General features: G+C 46.1%; 1 protein-coding gene across 2 annotated transcripts in view; it reads right to left on the minus strand.

The window, feature by feature from the left end:
- Positions 1–5,277: 5,277 nt before the first annotated feature.
- The window catches only part of NRAS (NRAS proto-oncogene, GTPase), a 30,583-nt gene continuing 15,020 nt past the window's right edge, over positions 5,278–20,840 (minus strand). For both annotated transcript variants that reach the window (XM_077294973.1, XM_077294974.1), the window contains exons 2-6: positions 11,987–12,114; positions 10,357–10,535; positions 6,741–6,900; positions 6,528–6,651; positions 5,278–6,437 (exon numbers count right to left, since the gene is read on the minus strand). In XM_077294973.1, coding sequence (XP_077151088.1) covers positions 6,532–6,651; positions 6,741–6,900; positions 10,357–10,535; positions 11,987–12,097 — 570 coding nt within the window. In that variant the 5' untranslated portion in view covers positions 12,098–12,114 and the 3' untranslated portion in view covers positions 5,278–6,437; positions 6,528–6,531. The remainder of the gene's footprint in view (positions 6,438–6,527; positions 6,652–6,740; positions 6,901–10,356; positions 10,536–11,986; positions 12,115–20,840) is intronic.

A 20,840-nucleotide genomic window follows, 5' to 3' on the forward strand; every position in this document is an offset into this window, starting at 1 on the left:
GGGGTGCCTTAATTGCAGCACATGCTGTTTATTCTGTTTTTTCTTTAAAATTGCAACATGTAAGTTGAAAAACAATGTTTAATTGTTGTATTACTTTGGGCCTCTAATTATATAATATTGGTATATTTACATTTATTTCTGAAGATATTATGCAGTCTATGAAAAAAAATGAAGGGGTGCCAAAAACAAAACCAAACACTATTGTGCTCTTTCTCCAGCCCAGATACAGAATGATATACAATGGTGCACAGAGACTCCCTACTGAGGTCCTCCCGCTCAGATGAAAGAACACTTCCTTAAACTAAAAAAAAATTAAAAAAAATTAGGAATTACAGTAGTCATGTTCCCCGTAATAGGTGCAGAATGTTTAAGAATACCAAAGAACTTGGCATAAATGCCTGATTCGAGCCATTATTTTAAGCAATTTATTTTTTTCTGTAAATTGATGCAATGTCTTACCCCCAAAACTAAAATGGAACCATTTGAAGACATGCATATAGGGGACCTACCCCTATAAAAATCATACTGGTACAGTAGACTTTAGTTTTATTACATATGTAAATGAGAAGCTTCGGTGTGACCAAGCACTTAATTGAGGGATGGAGCCCTTGGCCATCACCCACTCCTCCCCTTTTGGTAATGGACAGCGCTCACTTTTGGAGTGGTCCGACACCAATCTCTAACTGTACACATACTGAGACTGCAAGGCCACCATCATCCCTCTCCTGTAGTGGCCATTCTTTATACACAGTCACAAAGCACCTGCTGCCCGATACGGACGAGAAGGAGAGAAGAACACTCACATTATCAATGTGTGAGCGCTCTCATCACTGTCCTGTGTAGTGGACGCCTACTGCTGTCTGAACTTGTGTGCAGCTAGCGGCCTCAACACACCGGAATGATAACGGAACTGTGCACGCTGACACTGTGCGTGCTCTTGGCACCTGCTCTGTCTGTATGTGCAGGGCTGTGGCTTTAGATCAGGCATCGCTCAAAGAGAGCCCTATCAATCACCATAAAGGGGTTGGTGGTGGAAGGCTTTCTGAGCAGGCAAAACAGTGCACTGAAGACCCTTCATTTATATTATATAGTTTTTTTTATGTTAAACTAACCTACAATACTGGTATGATTTTTTTTTTTCTTTATAAGTGCAAAGTCCCTTTTTTGACAGTCTAAAAAAATTTCTATTTTTTTTTCGGGGGGGGGGGGGGGGGGGGGACTAACTCCCTTTAAATTAATAAAGGGAACCAACATTCCTCACTTTCTTTTTTTTAACCTAATAATTCGAAATAGGGGGGACCTTAGATGCAAACACGTTCTTGACCCCTGACTTTCTGCCTTCCTTTAGGGGCCTTCTTGACCTCTAGTTTTCTCTGTGTCTTATATTATCATTAGAAATAGGCCCGATGCTATCGCATCAGGAGTGAGATGAAATTAACATCTGTGCATACTTAGTGGTGCTGACAGGAGCAGTGGACATGTGTCACACCGTTTGCACTTTCCAACATATCTGTTCTATATCATCCCTCTGCATTTTTGTATTTTTGTGCAGGCGCAAGTGACACTGCCGCGGTGCCTTATGGGATTCGGGAACAGCGGCCGGGAGTCCCAACTGGCGATTATATATAGATGTTTAAATTTTTAAAGGCCAAAACTGAGTTTACAGTAATATAAAAGAAAAAAAAAGGGTTTACTACTGTTAGTAGCCAGTTGAAAAAAAGAACGCCCTCAGTGGGGAAAACAGGGTAATCTTGTAGTTGGATACCTTTCACAGTAATATGTAATGCTACACTTTGTTACATTTAGATACGCATGGGATTTGGATACTTAGATTCAACCACTGTAATCTCATATCTAATATATAATTGCCTAGAATACTACTTCCTGCAATTTGTGCCAACTTCCGTGGCTTTGTCCGGAGCTAATGTCCGGAGATAAGTGACGTCACCAGTGTCCTACACCCAGGCAGAGCACAGTGGCCCCAGGCAGAGCACAGGGGCCCCAAGCAGAACATGGGGCCCCAGGCAGAGCACAGGGGCCCCAGGCAGAGCACAGTGGCCCCAGGCAGAGCACACACCAAATCGGAGGCCGAGGGGCCCCGCCCACCAAATCGGAGGCCGAGGGTCCCCGCCCACCAAATCGGAGGCCGAGGGTCCCCGCCCACCAAATCGGAGGCCGAGGGGCCCCGCCCACCAAATCGGAGGCCGAGGGGCCCCGCCAAGCAAATCGGAGGCCGAGGGGCCCCGCCAAGCAAATCGGAGGCCGAGGGTCCCCACCCACCAAATCGGAGGACGAGGGGCCCCACCCACCAAATCGGAGGCCGAGGAGCCCCGCCCACCAAAAGTAAGTGCGGCCCCAAAAGTAAGTGCGCCCCCGGGTGCAAAAGTAAGTGCGCCCCCGGGTGCAAAAGTAAGTGCGCCCCCGGGTGCAAAAGTAAGTGCGCCCCCGGGTGCAAAAGTGAGTGCGCCCCCGGGTGCAAAAGTGAGTGCGCCTCCGGGTGCAAAAGTAAGCGCGCCCCCGGCCCCAGGTGCAAAAGTAAGCGCGCCCCCCAGTCCCGTGTGTGAAAAGTGATGCTGTAAAGCTGGTAGCGCTGTTCAAGCACCATGTATTTCCTTCAGGAAATGCCCATCTAATATATAATTGCCTAGAATACTACTTCCTGCAATTTGTGCCAACTTCCGTGGCTTTGTCCGGAGATAATGTCCGGAGCTAATGTCCGGAGATAAGTGACATCACCAGTGTCCTACACCCAGGCAGAGCACAGGGGCCCCAGGCAGCATATGGGGCCCCAGGCAGAGCACAGTGGCCCCAGGCAGAGCACAGTGGTCCCAGGCAGCCTATGGGGCCCCAGGCAGAGCACAGGGGCCCCAGGCAGCATATGGGGCCCCAGGCAGAGCACAGTGGCCCCAGGCAGAGCACAGGGGCCCCAGGCAGAACATGGGGCCCCAGGCAGAACATGGGGCCCCAGGCAGAGCACAGGGGCCCCAGGCAGAGCACAGGGGCCCCAGGCAGAGCACAGGGGCCCCAGGCAGCATATGGGGCCCCAGGCAGAGCACAGGGGCCCCATGCAGAGCACAGGGGCCCCAGGCAGCATATGGGGCCTCAGGCAGAGCACAGTGGCCCCAGGCAGCATATGGGGCCCCAGGCAGAGCACAGTGGCCCCAGGCAGAGCACAGGGGCCCCAGGCAGAACATGGGGCCCCAGGCAGAACATGGGGCCCCAGGCAGAACATGGGGCCCCAGGCAGAGCACAGGGGCCCCAGGCAGAGCACAGGGGCCCCAGGCAGCATATGGGGCCCCAGGCAGAGCACAGGGGCCCCATGCAGAGCACAGGGGCCCCAGGCAGCATATGGGGCCCCAGGCAGAGCACAGTGGCCCCAGGCAGAGCACAGGGGCCCCAGGCAGAGCACAGGGGCCCCAGGCAGAGCACAGGGGCCCCAGGCAGAGCACAGGGGCCCCAGGCAGAGCACAGTGGCCCCAGGCAGAGCACAGGGGCCCCAGGCAGCCTATGGGGCCCCAGGCAGAGCACAGTGGCCCCAGGCAGAGCACAGGGGCCCCAGGCAGCATATGGGGCCCCAGGCAGAGCACAGTGGCCCCAGGCAGAGCACAGGGGCCCCAGGCAGCATATGGGGCCCCAGGCAGAGCACAGTGGTCCCAGGCAGAGCACAGTGGCCCCAGGCAGAGCACAGGGGCCCCAGGCAGAGCACAGTGGCCCCAGGCAGAACATGGGGCCCCAGGCAGAGCACAGGGGCCCCAGGCAGAACATGGGGCCCCAGGCAGAGCACAGGGGCCCCAGGCAGCATATGGGGCCCCAGGCAGAGCACAGGGGCCCCAGGCAGCATATGGGGCCTCAGGCAGAGCACAGTGGCCCCAGGCAGCATATGGGGCCCCAGGCAGAGCACAGTGGCCCCAGGCAGAGCACAGTGGCCCCAGGCAGCATATGGGGCCCCAGGCAGAGCACAGTGGCCCCAGGCAGCATATGGGGCCCCAGGCAGAGCACAGTGGTCCCAGGCAGAGCACAGGGGCCCCAGGCAGCCTATGGGGCCCCAGGCAGAGCACAGTGGCCCCAGGCAGAACATGGGGCCCCAGGCAGCATATGGGGCCCCAGGCAGAGCACAGTGGTCCCAGGTAGAGCACAGGGGCCCCAGGCAGCCTATGGGGCCCCAGGCAGAGCACAGGGGCCCCAGGCAGCATATGGGGCCCCAGGCAGAGCACAGGGGCCCCAGGCAGCATATGGGGCCCCAGGCAGAGCACAGGGGCCCCAGGCAGAGCACAGGGGCCCCAGGCAGCATATGGGGCCCCAGGCAGAGCACAGCGATATTTTGGACCACTGTGCGGTGTTTCAGACCCCCTGTGTGATGTCTGGGGCCCTGTTCTTAAGTATATTAAAGATTAAAGTAACATATATTAAAGTATATTATAGATCAAATTTGACACGTTTATGAGCACCATTGAGTGATATACTCAAGAATTACATAATTTTTCAACATTTTATGGTTTCAAACTGTAAACACTCAGAGTTTTTTTTACTTCAACCAGAAAACCTTAACGGTTCATAAAAAACTTGACTGTTCAGGATATGATAAAAGTCATAGTATTCTGAATCTTTAACTTATAAAGATACCTTTACATGGGGTGATTATTGGTTCCAGAGAGGCTTTCGGCCGATAATCGTACACATGGCTGGTGACAGGACAATACAATATAAACGTTCAAAGGTAAACACTGATAACATTAAAATCTAATATATAATTGCCTAGAATACTACTTCCGGCAATTTGTGCCAACTTCCGTGGCTTTGTCCGGAGATAATGTCCGGAGATAAGTGACGTCACCAGCGTCCTACACCCGCTCAGGGTGGACAAAGATATATGCCTTCGTGGTGCGCGGCACTTTTCTGATTGGTTGCCGCCTGCCGCGAGCGACCAATCAGAAATGTGCCGTACTGTCAAGAGCTGGTGAGTGCAGCCATTTTTTGTTCTTTCTTACTATTATTTATTAATTGTATTATTCTTACATTTGAATAAATAAAGTATATATGGATTCTAGACTCCCGATTCTTTAGAATCGGGCTGCCATCTAGTTACTAAATAAACACGCAAAATAGAATACAATCTTTTATCTTGAATACACATCTTGATCTCAATGACCACACAAAGCTGCCAGAATACTGGACATAAGTGTCGTCAAGGGACGAGAGGAAAAGAGAAGTTGGTTTCATCAGACCGGTCACTCCAAACATGGATACCCGGACACATGACTACGGTAATATTTCCGCTTATTGTGTGAACAGTGGCTTTTATATAAATCTTTCAAACTTTTCTCCAACAACAGCCTAAGACTTAATAATCCCCTTAGAGTTCATGTCAGTCCAGATGGCGTTTCAAAGCCGTACAGTCTTTATCAGGAACGCTACAAATGCTTGCATAAGTACATTCTCGATTGTCTCTTGCTTGAATTCAGGCAACTTTGTAGATTTCAAGTTTTCCTATATTACAATGGGTTACAAAAATTAGGAAATATGAATAAATGTATATCTTACGACATCAGAATTAAAAGACCATGTATTTATTAATACTTGGTCACACTGAGTTACTTGGCTTTACGTAAATCTATATTTCAGTTTATGATAATGTACAAATACAGAAGGAAAATACGTTTTAATTTCACGGTTATAAAATACTGATCCAAACAAAAGGTTAGTTTAACATAACTCAGTATATGTAGCCTTCCTTCTATGCCGTAACAGAGTAAGGCTGACTGTGAACAACTACAAAACCCATATCACAACAGTTTGCACTGACACGATCATGATAATCTTGGTCCATCCATAACCATCTTTGCATCTGAGTAGAACTCAAGCAAGAACGGCTCAAAAAGTCAAGTAATTGGGCCGTCAAGAGCTGCAAAGGCCATCATGGCATTTTCTTAAACATTTCAAAGTGGGTTGTTTTGTGAAAGCGGTAACTAGTGATCATCAAGGGACGTAAGGCACAGTTGGCTGAACACAGTGCATCAGGCTTCATTGCCAGTTCAAGGTAAAGGGACGTCTTCTCTTGTTTTAAGACATACTATATGGAATAGTGGTATAGCCCTAAAGTTAGTAAACTGCACGGCAGGTGGTCACTACATGACTTAAATCCTTGAGATGAAGTGCAGCAATAAAAATACAAAGCAATCATCTCCACATCATACTCGGTTTAACCACAAACATCAAGGTCATTTCCTTTGGGGTTAGAGCTTTACATCAGGTGCGGTTAACACGTTGGTCCACATGGCAGTGGTTGTGTGGCAAGTGTGCACACAGTGGTACGACCATCCATGAACGAGGTAAATCATTTGTCAAGTGGAGTTTCTGTTATAACAGTCTTGTGAGATGGCATGCCAGCTTTGGTCTTCTTGTGGAGAGCAAGACCTCCAGTGCTTTGGCCAAAAATTCTAGAAAATGAGAGTTGGCAAACATCAAATCTTTGAATACACAGGATTACAGTACAAAACCAATATATATCATGGATAATTATCCCTTACCAGATTACATGAGGGAACAAGGCAATTTTATGCAGCCCTGGTTACTGTCTTCATTGCTATCAAGCTTTTTCATCCTGTACTGATGGATTTCACGAACCAGGGTATAAAAAGCATCTTCAACACCCTGGAGAGACAGTTTGCATGGAAATCAATGATACGGTGGCCAAATATAATATTGCAAAATATATTTGGATCACAAAGATGAGCATATACCTGTCTTGTTTTTGCAGATGTCTCAACAAATGGGATTCCGTAACTTCTAGCCAATTCTTGGGCTTGCTTGGTGTCCACAGTTCTGGTTGGGAGATCACATTTGTTACCAACAAGTACCATTGGAACATCATCTGAGTCTTTTACTCTTTTTATCTGCTCCCTAAAAATGAAAGAATGGGCATTTATTACAAATAACCTATAGAGGCAACATGTATGTGTTATGTATAATTATCTAGTAATAAGGATGCTCAAGAAGATTATACCACCATATAAACTGGTTATACATACAATCCACAAAGCAATACAGATGTCACCAATAGGGTTGAGCGAAACGGATCGTTCATTTTCATAAGTCGCCGACTTTTGGCAAAGTCGGCGTCTCATGAAACCCGACCCCTGTGCGGGGTCGGCCATGCGGTACGCGATCTTGGCGCCAAAGTCGCGTTTCGTATGACGCGTTTAGCGCCATTTTTTCAGCCAATGAAGGAGTGTGGGCAGAGTGATGACATAGGGGTTAGGGGCGTGCACGCCTATCTTCATTTCATCGCTTGTGCGCAGTAGGGATTTGGAATGTGTAAAACGAAATTTTCTGTGCTGGGACGGAGGGAGAGGGAGAGGGAGAGGGAGAGAATAAAAAAAAACAAAAAAAAACCCCATTGACGTGCATAGGGTTTCGTGTTCCGGCCGATCCTCGACTTTTCGCAGCAATCGGCCGATTTCGCCCGACTCGACTTTTCAAAAAGTCGGCTTTCGCGAAACATGACTCGACCCTAAAAAAGTCAAAGTCGCTCAACCCTAGTCACCAACATGAAAGTACAAGCAGCACTGAAGAACTGGAGCCTCATGGATATCATTCACATCCTTTTCTTACTCTCAAACCACAAAAACTCTTACAGTCGTTCTGATTCATTCTGGTCTTGACTAATGCAACTATTAATTGGTCTTCCCCTCACTAAACTCTCCCCTCTCTAATCTAGCCTGAACGCAGCAGTCAGGCTCCGGTTTTTATCCAGCCACTATACTGATACCTTCACCCTGTACCAGTTATTGCACTGGTCGCCCAACTTTGGAAAATAACCACTCACCCACAAAACTCACCAGTTTTACGCAGCCATACATCTCTATTCACCATCCTACCTGTGCTATCAGTTATGTTAATGATACAAGAAAGACATCCTCCATAACACCCAATTTCCCACTCCAGTCTCTTAAGACGTTTTGCTGTGCTGGGCCAGTTCCCCGTAATGCAGTATCCTAGACAATCCAGTTAATTCACAGTTTTGAGGATGTCCTACAAAGACATCTTTTTAGACAGATCTCCCTTTAAACAGATTTACTCAGAACCTGGTCCTTTCTTTTAACAGATCCCCCTTACTCTATGCAGTCAATGGCATTTTGAATCTGTACATGTAAAGCTGAATGAGCTAGATAGCAGCCTACATACATATAGCCAAATTTATGAATAAGATTATTAGGGAATCTGTCAGAATGTTTTGCTACCTCATCTGACAACAGCATGATGTAGGCAAAGAGATCCTGAATCCAACGATGTATCATTTATTTTACTGGGTGCAGCGGTTCTGACGCAATCAGGGTTATTAGACTTAGCAATGCAGCAAAGCTCAGAAAGCTAACCCCGCCCACACCACAGCTAACTCCGCCCACACTAGACTGTCAGTGTATATAGTCTATTAACAGTGGGCTGCTTATTACAGAAGCGGCAGAGCCACACTGAGCTGAGAAACAATTTCGCCAAAGCAATGGGGAAAACATTTAGTTGCAGATGTCAGTGCAGAGTGATAAAATGAGGTAAATACACAGATGCCTCGTGAAAAAAACTCAGAGGAATATGTCAAAGACCATTTAACCAAATTATTCATGTTGGACTGCACACTCGATGCAATAGTGGCTGCAGAGCTATTAGCAAAGTATTAGTCACCTAATGAGTAGTGATGAGCGAATATACTCGTTACTCGAGATTTCCCGAGCATGCTCGGGTGTCCTCCAAGTATTTTTTAATGCTCGGAAATTTTGATTTTATTGCCGCAGCTGAATGATTTACATCTGTTAGCCAGCATAAGTACATGTGGGGGTTGCCTGGTTGCTAGGGAATCCCCACATGTAATTATACTGGCTAACAGATGTAAATCATTCAGCTGCGGCAAGATAAACTAAATCTCCGAGCACTACAAAATACTCGGAGGACCCCCGAGCATGCTCGGGAAATCTCAAATAACGAGTATATTCGCTCATCACTACTAATGAGTTAACTTTTGTTAAGTCCAAGTTGGAATTATCAAAAATAATCTCATACTGGGAGAAGATATACATGTCTCCAGGGGAAATAAAAAAAAATAAACCTTTTATTCCACTCTGCAGCTACAATTACATCATGTGTCCAGTTCGGTATGAAAAATTTGGTGTAAGGTCTTCTTTAACTATATAAAAGGAGAACCCCGCTACTGGCCCATTCTGCCCTCACCTAGCAGAGCAGAGATACTCAGTGCTCCTCTATGAATTTCAAGAGCATTTAACCGAATGCCCACCATGTAAAGCTAGTGGTCACTGCGCGGTGGAGGCTTACCAAGAAAACAACTGATTGCTGTAAATTAAGGGGCATTTACACTGCAAAATAATCATGGCCAAGAGCATTGTTAAAAACGTTTGCATCACCATTATCATGCCCTGTAAACAGACTGGCGATCACCCAGCAGAGGAGCCAAACGCTCATTCATTTAGTGAAATTCTCTTCTGCGCAGTACAATTTAAAAAAAAAAAAAAAAAAAAAACAACACAACATTCTTGATGCTGTATCATTCAGTGTAAACAGGACTTGCACTCGGTCGGCCAGTGCGCATCGTTTACTAGGATCTGTTGTGTATATAGACATTCGGCGGTCGTAACATGCAGGCGGTCACACTGTGTGAACAGACCCTTAGAGAGGACAAATTAACATCGCCAGCTTCTATTCAATGAGTGGTTGTCTTTAGACAACTGATTTAATTTAGGGGGGGAATTACTTTAGCACTGGAGCCTTGTAGCACTGGAGTCCAAGGAGTTTGTATAGGTTTCCTCCCACACTCCACATACTGATTGGGTGTCCCAATGGGGACAGCAATGATGTATGTAAAGCGCTGTGGAATTAAGGGTGTTCTATAAATGAAAAAAAAAAAAATGATTTATTTTAATTCTTATCTTATTGACTATCAGAAAAAGAAAAGTAATCCCTTGGGCCTATGAGCAGACATCAGTATTCTACTAAGAACAAATGTGATTTTGCCTGCATTGCTCTTTTATTACTAGGTGGAATCCTTAAGTTATGGATAGGTCAGTTATATGATACATGACGAGACCAAATAGGCCATGGAAATTCATAAACTGTATGAGAGAGAAAAAAAAAGGCTGCAATATCTTTTTCTAACACTTCAGACGAGAAAACAAATTGCCCAAACAGTGCCCTGCCTGCCTCCACCATTGTGGGGTCGGTAACTGAGGATATGAGCTTTATACAGTCTGGTCATTCCTGTACTCCCGAGCCGGCAGAGGCTGCCACCAGGGAGTCATGGTCGGACCATGGAACAGGCAGGCTTAAATATTCATTACACTTGTGCGTTACCTATAGGAATTGATATCTGCAAATGATTTGCTATTGTTGATTGCGAACACGCAGAGGAAGCCTTCCCCCGTGCGCATGTACTGGTCGCGCATGGCGCTGTACTCTTCCTGACCCGCGGTGTCCAAGATATCTAGCAAGCAGGTCTCCCCATCAATCACCACCTGCTTCCGGTAAGAATCCTACAGGGAGACAGAGGCAAGGGAGGAAGAAATAGATCACACGTATGATTAGTTTGCTTCATTCATTGAGACACAATGGCACAAAACCTCATTGATGTGGCACAGTCAGGTCTGTCAAAAGGCAACATCTCTTCACTTTCACAAGCAAGTCTCAGCTTTCTTTCCCTTATGCAAACAGATTTTTAGCTGCCATATGTTTCAAAATCCTTAAAAAGGCCATTTGTTTGCGAGACAAGTTGTACTTTTGAATGACACCATTGATTTTACCATAATGTACTGTAAAACGGGAAAACAAAATCCAAATGCAGTGAAATTGGAAAAAAACAAAAGTGAAATTCTACAATTGTTTATTATTATTTATTTTCCATGTTCACTATATGGTAACACCGAGCTGGTAATATATGATTCCCCAGGTCAGTATGAGTACTCAGATACCAAATATGTATTTTTTTTCTTTTATTTAAGTGGTGAATTTGATTTTGAAAATTTCCATGAAAAAAAAAAAAAAAAAAGTTTTGCTTTTGTCACCATTTCCCAAGACCCGTAATGTTTTCAGTGTTTCGTGATCTTGGGCTGGGCGGGGGCTTATTTTTTGCTCCCTGAGCTGACATTTCTATTGATAACATTTAGGAGTAGATACAATATTTTGATCGCCTCTTCTAGAGTTTCAATATTTTTTGCTCGTTACTCTATTTACCGATCGGATTAATTTATTTCATATTTCAGCAAGGAAACGGTAGGGACTTTTTAATTAAAGTACATTAGAAAATAGATTAGATTATGGCATTAAATAGATAGGCACTGAGAATGAAAGTTTGGGTTTCGGACTACCCCTTTAACTTGTTTAGTGTGTGTAGCCTGTAGCAGCCCCAATAGAGAGTACTAGTGTAGCGACTAGGGTTGAGCGAAACGGGTCGTTCATTTTCATAAGTCGCCGACTTTTGGCAAAGTCGCGTTTCGTATGACGCTTTTAGCGCCATTTTTGCAGCCAATGAAGGAGCGGTAGAGTGCTGACGTAGGTGTTAGGGGGCGTACACAACAGGCATTTTTTTTCGCGTGCATTACAGCGATGTGCAAAGTGTAAAATGAGGGAGAGGGGTTGTGATTTTAAAAAACTTTCTTCATTCGGCCGAAACCCGACTTTTCACGAGAGAGAGAGAGAGAGAGAGAGAGAGAGAGAGAGAGAGAGAGAGAGAGAGAGAGAGAGAGAGAGAGAGAGAGAGAGAGAGAGAGAGAGAGAGAGAGAGAGAGAGAGAGAGACTTTCTTCATTGGGTTTCGGCCGTAACCCGACTTTTCACGGTGGTCGGCCGATTACACTCGACTTTTAAGACAGTCGGGTTTCACAAAACCCGACTCGACCCTAAAAAACTACAGGTCGCTCAACCCTAGTAGCGACCATGCTCGTGCAAATATCACTTATCTCCTAGGTTCGGCTGATTGTAGGCTGTACCTCAATGGTAGGATCGTATTCATCCACAAAATGGTTCTGTATAAGCTGTATCGTTAAGGCACTCTTCCCAACGCCCCCAGCTCCCACCACCACCAGCTTATATTCCGTCATTTCTGTCGCATGGATCCCTGCAGAAAAAAAATAATAATTTCAGTTAAAATTTATACAATAAATATGTAAAAGAAAAAAAAACAAACAAAAAAAAAACCAAACACACTTTTTGTCATTTTAATGGGTCCGATCGCTGGAGCTCCACGCCCACAAGAGAAGGGGAACTGATACCGTGGTCTTCCTCGCAATAGTCAGGAGTGACCGATCCGCTATGGTGGTGCATGCTCACTGCTCCATTTAGCGTTTATGGGACTGATGGAGACCGAGTACAGCGCTCGACTGGATAAAGACATTTACGTGCTCACATCTATTCACATTATATCGGCAGCCTACGCCGGAGATGTTGGGAGAAGGTGGCACTGTATCCAAGTGTACGGGCACATGGGCTCCTCTGCTGCACAATAGTCCGTCTTTCCACTGTAGACCTTAGTATAGAATACGTAGACGGCAGCAGTCTGACATGGGCCATGGATAAATCCTTACAAAAAAAATATACTATTTTATCAGACGTAATAGCAAAAGTAATTTGTGTTTTTGGACTACGAGAGACCAAGAGAAATAAGAGAATGTTCTTACTTAGCAAGTTCCCCGCACGGACCAGTGCCAAGTCATTTCCCATTATGTGCCCATTTGTCTGTTTCTAAAAACAAGATTGTAGCCATGGAGAAAAATGTAACAACCAGTAAGATGAAACCACAGAAATGATGATTATGTCTGCAGGTTTCCTTTTCGGTTTGAGATGCTCGTGAACCCCTCAAATCCCATAGAAAGGGAGCTGCACAGGGGGCTCCTCCATAGTTACAGAACTGGTGGCCGAGAAAAGGCACCTGACGGAAACCGCAGATCTTCCCATCCCATAATATAACGCATGAAGTCCGCCATCACTCCAGGATAAGGCTAGTTTCACACTAGCGTTAACTGCAATACGTCGCAAATGCGTCGTTTTCCCGAAAATACGCATCCAGCAAAAGTTCTTGCTGGATGCGTTTTTTCGTCATAGACTAACATTAGCGACGCATTTGCGACGCATTGCCAAACGTCGCGTCCGTTTTGCGACGCTTGGGCGTGTGGTAGCGGACCGTCGGGAAAAAAAAACCTTACATGTAACGTTTTTTGCTCCCGACGGTCCGCTTTTTCCGACCGCGCGTGCGCGGCCGGAACTCCGCCCACACCTCCCAGCACCTCACAATGGGGCAGCGGATGCGTGGGAAAAATGCATCCGCTGCCCCCGTTGTGCGGCGGGGACAACGCTAGCGTCGGGGACCTCGGCCCGACGCTAGTGTGAAACTAGCCTTAGAGGAGACCAGACAGGCGAAGGAAGACACAGGGACGGACATTCTGCTGCAACTATCCACAGTCAGCCTCCCATTATACATGCTGTTAACCCTTTCAGGGGCAGGAGATTTGTGGTTTTCACCTTTAGCAGTTTCCTCCCCATCTTTTCTTTATGTTATGGTTGGTGTAGCCATACGGGGGCTTGTTTTTAAAAAAGGCAAGTTGTAGTTCTAATCGATACTATTCCTTTTCTCATGTAATGTATTGAAGAAAGAGACAGAAAAAGCCAAATCCTAAGGCTACTTTTACACTAGCGTCGTACAACGCACGTTGCAATGCGACGTGCCGACGCATACTGTGAAAAAAAAAAAAAAAGGGGGGCAGCGGATGCAGTTTTAAAACGCATCCGCTGCCCCATTGTGATGTCCGGGGAGGCGCGGTCGGAAATAGCGGACACGACGCACAAAAAAAGTTACATGTAACTTTTTTTGTGCCGACGGTCCGCCACAATATGACACATCCGTCACACGACGGATGCAACGTGTGGCAATCCGTCGCTAATGCAAGTGTATGGAGAAAAACGCATCCTGCGGGCAATTTTGCAGGATGCGTTTTTCTCCAAAACGACGCATTGCGACGTGCGTCGTACGACGCTAGTGTCAAAAGCACCCTAAGTGGTGTGAAAAGGTGAATCCCCCACAAAAATGCAATTGCCACATTGTCTCTCCGGTTTTTCTCTTCTGGCGTTCAGTAAAAATGAGACATCAGAATTATTCTACATTATTACGATAACGACGATAGCAAAGTGCTGTAGCCTGAGAAGCAGCCATCTGCCGGTACCCCGGGCGCCTCTTCTGACTTGTAGGCCGGCGAGACATCACCATGGTCACACGATGCTGCTCGTGACGTCGCACCTGGCCCACTAATCAGAAGAGACCCCCGGGATGTCGACCGGTCGCAGTCCTCCTGCAAATCCAGATACGAAAGTGCAGAAAAAATTAATAAAAAAAATAAATTCAACATAAAAACCTAATTTAAAAGGGTCGCTAATCGCTATACTTTCAAGTAACTTTTCAAATTACGCAATCATGTGCAAACATCAGGAATAAAGGTACCTTCACACTAAACAACTTTCCAACGAGAATGACAACGATCCGTGACGTTGCAGCGTCCTGGATAGCGATCTCGTTGTGTTTGACACGCAGCAGCGATCTGGATCCTGCTGTGATATCGCTGTTCGGAGCTAGAAGTCCAGAACTTTATTTGGTCGTCAGGTCGGCGTGTATCGTCGTGTTTGACAGCAAAAGCAACGATGTCAGCAATGTTTTACATGGAGCTAACGACCTGTGAGAACGATAAGTGAGCCACCGTTACGTCACTGGATCGCTCCTGCATCGTTCTGGAGCTGCTGTGTTTGACGTCTCTAAAGCCAGCGATCTAGTTTAGGTCGGATCGTTGTCTATATCGCTGGAGCGTCGCTTAGTGTAACGGTACCTTTAGACTATTCCTGGCCATTATATGACTTGCAGATTGGAGGTTATCAGCCGCGAGGATGTCTCCATACATATCACAGCTCACAATGGAGGACAATAGATGGCAGTCCTGAGCTGTACATCCAGCAGTAGGGTGAGATGACAGACTTGATAGAAAGTGCAGCACTAGTTTTCTGTGTCTCCCACCCCCTCACCATACAGTATAATATGCAGTGTAACCTGACACCTCAGTGGTGGCAGTCTGTCTCTTTATTAAGCTGTCTTTTTAGCTGATATTTTTCTCTCTGAATGAATAGTAAGATCAGAAGGCGGGGGAGGGGAAAGTATTGTTCCATAGGTGGAGAGAGAACCTGGATTGTCTGATAAGATATTACAAACATTCTTAGGGTACCGTCACACATTGAAATTTCCATCGCTACGACGTTACGATTCGTGACGTTCTAGCGATATCGTTACGATATCGCTGTGTCTGACACGCTACTGCGATCAGACACCCTGCTGAGAATCGTACGTCGTAGCAGATCGTTTGGAACTTTCTTTCGTCGCTTGATCACCCGCTGACATCGCTGGATCGTTGTGTGTGACAGCGATCCAGCGATGTCTTCGCTTGTAACCAGGGTAAACATCGGGTAACTAAGCGCAGGGCCGCGCTTAGTAACCCGATGTTTACCCTGGTTACAAGCGTAAACGTAAAAAAACAAACCGTACATACTCACCCGTCGGTGTCCTTCAGGTCCCTTGCCGTCTGCTTCCTGCTCTGAGTGCCGGCCGGAAAGTGAGAGCAGATCACAGCGGTGCTGCGCTCTGCTCTCACTGTACGGCTGCACTCAGAGCAGGAAGCAGACGGCAAGGGACCTGAAGGACACCGACGGGTGAGTATGTACGGTTTGTTTTTTTACGTTTACGCTTGTAACCAGGGTAAACATCGGGTTACTAAGCGCGGCCCTGCGCTTAGTTACCCGATGTTTACCCTGGTTACCCGGGGACTTCGGCATCGCTCCAGCGCCGTGATTGCAACGTGTGACCGCAGTCTACGACGCTGGAGCGATGATTATACGACGCTGCGACGTCACGAATCGTGCCGTCGCAGCGATGAAAATTTCAATGTGTGACGGTACCCTTACATTCGCCTGTACTATTGATTTATGCAAAGTTGGTGGAAAGTACAGTTCCCTTTTGAACAATAGGTCACTTTCTGATTACAAATTCCCTTTCACAGACGTCAACATCTAGAGTCTCGCTAGGTGTTCCACTGAAATAAATATCATTATTCACATAGTCCATGAGCCAAGAACCAAATTTGACGATATCGGTACCAAGCGGAGTGACTAATTCTCTTTGGTATTTTTAGGTAGATGCATGTCTGTAGTTTATTTTTTGATATGATAGCCCTTACATATACGTAGCTTATTAACCCCTTCAGCCCTAGGCCTATTTGTACCCAAGTGCCTAAGCCAATCTGACCTGTGCCACTTCATGGGCTAATAACTTTGGAACGCTTTCACCTATCCAAGCCATTCTGAGATTGTTTTCTCGTGACATATTGTACTTCACGTCAGTGCTAAATGGGAGTCAATATATTTTACCTTTCTATATAAAAAAATGCTAAATATTCGGAAATTTTGGAAAAATCGGCAATTTTTTAACTTTGAAATTCTCTGCTTTTTACAAAAATACTGATACCCCCCATAATAGTTATTAATTTACACTCCCCACATGTTTACTTCATATTGGCATCATTTTGAAAATGAAACCTTATTGTTTTACGACGTAATAGGGCTTATAGTTTTATGCGCAATTTTTCACATTTACAGCAAAACCCACTTTTCAAAGGACCAAGTCACTTCTGAAGTCACTTTAAGGGGCTTACATAACAGAAACCACCCATAAATTACCCCATTTTGCAAACTACACCCCTCAAGCTGTTCAAAACTCATTTTTAAAAACTGTTAACCCTTTAGGTGTTCCACAGGAATTTTAGCATGAGCCAAGAACCAAATATGACGATATCGGTACCACCCGGAGTGACTAGATGTAGTATTTGTAACAAAATTTAATCCAAGTTATGTAAATACACACTGAACATGTCATGTGCATATATATATATATATATATATATATATATATATATATATATATATATATATATATATATATATATATATATATGTTACTCCATAATATCTTCAACATCGGACTCTGAATCTGACTGTTGTTCTACTGGCTCGTCTTCAGTACCCTTGTTCTGGCATGTCTGTAATCTGCACATGTCTGTGCACTTCAGGCCATTGCTGAGGCAAGTACACTGAGGAAGTTCACATGACCGCACACACTTGCAGGACAGTAGCTGTATAATAGCTTCTGGTGCTGGTGCCCCTTGCATCCACTTGACAACAAGCTTTCCGTCGTTATCTATCATCCAACCGCAGTCTGTTGGGTTTGCAACCCATGGCTGGCTCTGCAGACTTCTCCTCCAGATCGCAGCCTGGTAGTTTGCACGCAGTGCATGCATGAAAAGGCAGTCCTGGCAAGGAGGGAGTTGACTTGACTCTACCACTCCACGTCTGGCACAGAACAGCTGATAACGGAGCCTGTTTACCTCAGTTGTTTGGGTAGTTGGCAGGTACATGTGGCAGGTGATTTCCTGTAACTTCTCAAAAAGTTCGGTAGACACTTCCCATGAACGACCAACTTCCTGAAAGGCATCCTGGTATGTCTTGTTCATCTTCAACTGCTTGAGTGTCGTCATCTTCCCACGGCCAGCGAATGCACTGACGGTGTCACAGCCTGTAAATGCATGCATACCAATCAATGAATCACATACGCTGCCTCCCAATGTTCGGCTCAGAGTGGTGATATCCAGGAATCTTGTCCGGTTCTGTGTACCGCATTTCTGGAACAGGTGGGATGGGATTTTGTGGCACATGCCCAGACACAGGACCATGACATCAGTATCCTCCGAAGTGATGATGACCGACTTGTAACCAGATTCTGCTGCATGAAGAGCATGGAGAAGGAGGCGTGTGTCTGCTTCTTCTTGATTTGACTTAAGGTCAGCAGCCTCTTCCCACTGTTCTTTGGTGATCTTAAAGCAGAGCTGCTCACATGTGACATACAGCTCCTTCTCCTCAAGCTTCTCCCTGTGGTGTTTCGCCTTCCATTCTTCTACCAGAAACTTTATGAGACTTGCCTTGTTGGAGGAACTACTTAGAAGCTTTTTCCACTGCTGGATGTTGTGCCCATGTTGAATGTTCTTGAAATGGATCCCTGTGCCTTCATATCTGTTGACTCTTTCTGTATCTTTGATGGATGTCTCCTTGTAGACGTCAAAGACAATATCAATGCGCTTGCTCTTAGCACCCTCATGGATAGCGCGACTCATTGCTGTGCCTGCTAGCTGGCCAAATGTTGCATTGTTTCCCTTCAGTTTCTGAACCAGGCTCATCCCATCAATGATGGTTGCAGAGGGCTCGGGGATCACTTCTGCAGGACGAGCATTCCTCTCCAACTCCCTTGCGAGGGCAGCCTTGTTGGTCTTGCGGATAGACCCATCACCATTGGCAAGTGCCCATGGCAATGGACCCAGGGGATGAGTCAAGACATCACTCATTTGTAGCTTTCTGTTCTCAGCTACAAGTATCATCTGGCCAAATAGGTTTCTGTCAGCCTTCAAAATTACCTCCTTGCCAAGACCTTGTCTGCGTGTCTTCATTTGGATGTTAGAGAACGTTTTAAGTTTGTTCTTCGTCATCTTGTCATGAAACAATGTAGTTGGCTTATCGGTACCCAAACGCTCATCCTTGAATGTTTGATATGCATCCTCTCCTATACTGTATGCCCCTTGAAGGTCTTTGGCTACATCTGGTGGTGCTACAGTCGCTGTTGACAAACTGATAAGTTCACCATTATGCTCTTTGTTGAAGGGGTTCACCCAACCTGTCTCCAGCAGTTGAACGAAAGATTGGACATCGGCTTCATCTCTTCTAATCCTAGACACCTGTAGGTCTGAATGGCTGAAGTCAGTATATTGTTGGCCTACCAGGGCCCTCAGCTGCCTCAAGTACATACTGCGGTACTCTGATGTCAGGTAGAACCTGGAAACAGCTCCAACTTTGAGGCTGAAGCCTTTTGTGCCCCCTGGTGTCTGGGTGTCTTTGTTGATTGTCTCTTCAATGGTCTGGTCCACAGGAATTCGTCCAAAAGGATTCTTGCTACCGATCTGGACCGAAAAGCCACCTTGCATGAAGTATTCATGGACCTCTGGGTGTTCTATGGGCAGCCGAGACATTGTGGCATAGTAATAGGTTAGGTATCGGGCATAGTTGACCTTGTCATAGGCAAAACACCATGGTATCATCTGTCGGATTGCTCCTAGGTGAAGCATCCAGTTGCCTTCTCTTGAAGCTCGAACCAGGGCCAGCATGGTCTCGACCATGTCCAAGTATGACATCCAGAATGCTGAGAGTTGTTCATTTCTGAGGGTCTCAAGATAAACTTGAAAGAGCTTCAGGGTAAGTGTGCAAGATTCATTATCCAAGAGCTTTTCGAAGGATCCCTGCGACACACTGATGCGAAAGTTTGTGATGTTCTTCAGTGTTTCATCCAGATGGTGAAGGTCCCTTGCATGGTTTTCTTCTAGCCATGGAAGGAAGTTTTTCCATGCAAGCCTCATAAGTGCTTCATAGACCAGCTTGTGTAGTCTCACTGCTCTGTTGTACCTCCGGCCGTCCATCACTCCAGACACTGATCCTTCAGCGATTACACCGGATTCAACACACAGATCTCTAAGGCCTGCATCCTGAAATCTGTTCCCTATGATAGAGAGGAGATTACAGATTGTGTGGAAGACACCCATTCTAATTATAATGTTCTTGAACTTCTCCTGTTTCCAGATAACCTCGGCAGCTTTGGCATAGAGTGCTTGATCAAACACACACACAATTCTGTTAAGCTTCAGGGTCTGCATGATGGCATGTGTTTGCTCCAAGACTTCATTCACAGTGGACATGGCTGTTGCAGGAGCATTGATAGTGGGCAGGTAGCTTACAGTGTCCTGGGCCACTACAATGTCGCTGCGGATTTTTATGTTGAACCCAGTCCAACTGCTGGTGGTCTGATCCTCATGGTCTGACATTCTAGCCAGAAGCCAGATATGGTTTTTGGTTTTTGAATCCTGGACCTCCTTGGTAGTGTTAACATTCGAAGTCTCAATCCTGGGTGGCTCTCCCCGCTGCCCAACATTGTATATCGGTAGCATTAATTCTGTCAGAGTTATGCTTCTTTTCTTCGACTTGGTTACATCTGGCAGGACTTTCTTTGTCACAGAGCATGCAACATTGGACTGAACAGCAATGCCATTGACTCTATGAGATGTACCTGCTCCACTTAGTGTCTCCTCAAGTCTGTCAATGTTATCCCAGGCCAGGGTTGTGAACACACCTGGGTAGATACTTGCTGGCATTGGGATGTCATCCTTTGAACATTCCAACTTCTGGATACAAAGGGCTGTATCGATCTCCTCAGCCATTGAATATGACACACAGTGGCCAAGACGATTCAGAGTTCGAATCAGTTCTGTATTGCCGGTCAAAGACTTAACTGCAAAGGATAGCAGTACGTGCTTTGGTGGCTTTGTCTTTCCATTGGTAACAGCAAAAACCAAGTCACTGCCGAAGGATGTGGCAAGACGTTGAGCTCTTTCACAGGTAGTTTGGCACTCACAATCTCCTGTAAGCAGGGTTTGCAGGAATTGAGTGACTAATGCAGGAACGACATTCTGATCTGTATTGGGAGGCCATGGCTGACTCACATCTTGCTTCTTGATCTCATTCCTTAGCTGCATTGCTGCTTTGGTTACGATATCTCCAGAGTTAGCAGCTCTTGCTTCTTGCAGATCTTTTGTCATGCTGTGTACTTGCCGGACAAGGTCGTCCATTGATAGGCTACATGGATAGACTAGAAGCTTACCTTTCTCA

This window comes from Ranitomeya variabilis, chromosome 3, assembly GCF_051348905.1.
Source record: "Ranitomeya variabilis isolate aRanVar5 chromosome 3, aRanVar5.hap1, whole genome shotgun sequence".
In the NCBI taxonomy this organism is placed as follows: domain Eukaryota; kingdom Metazoa; phylum Chordata; class Amphibia; order Anura; family Dendrobatidae; genus Ranitomeya; species Ranitomeya variabilis.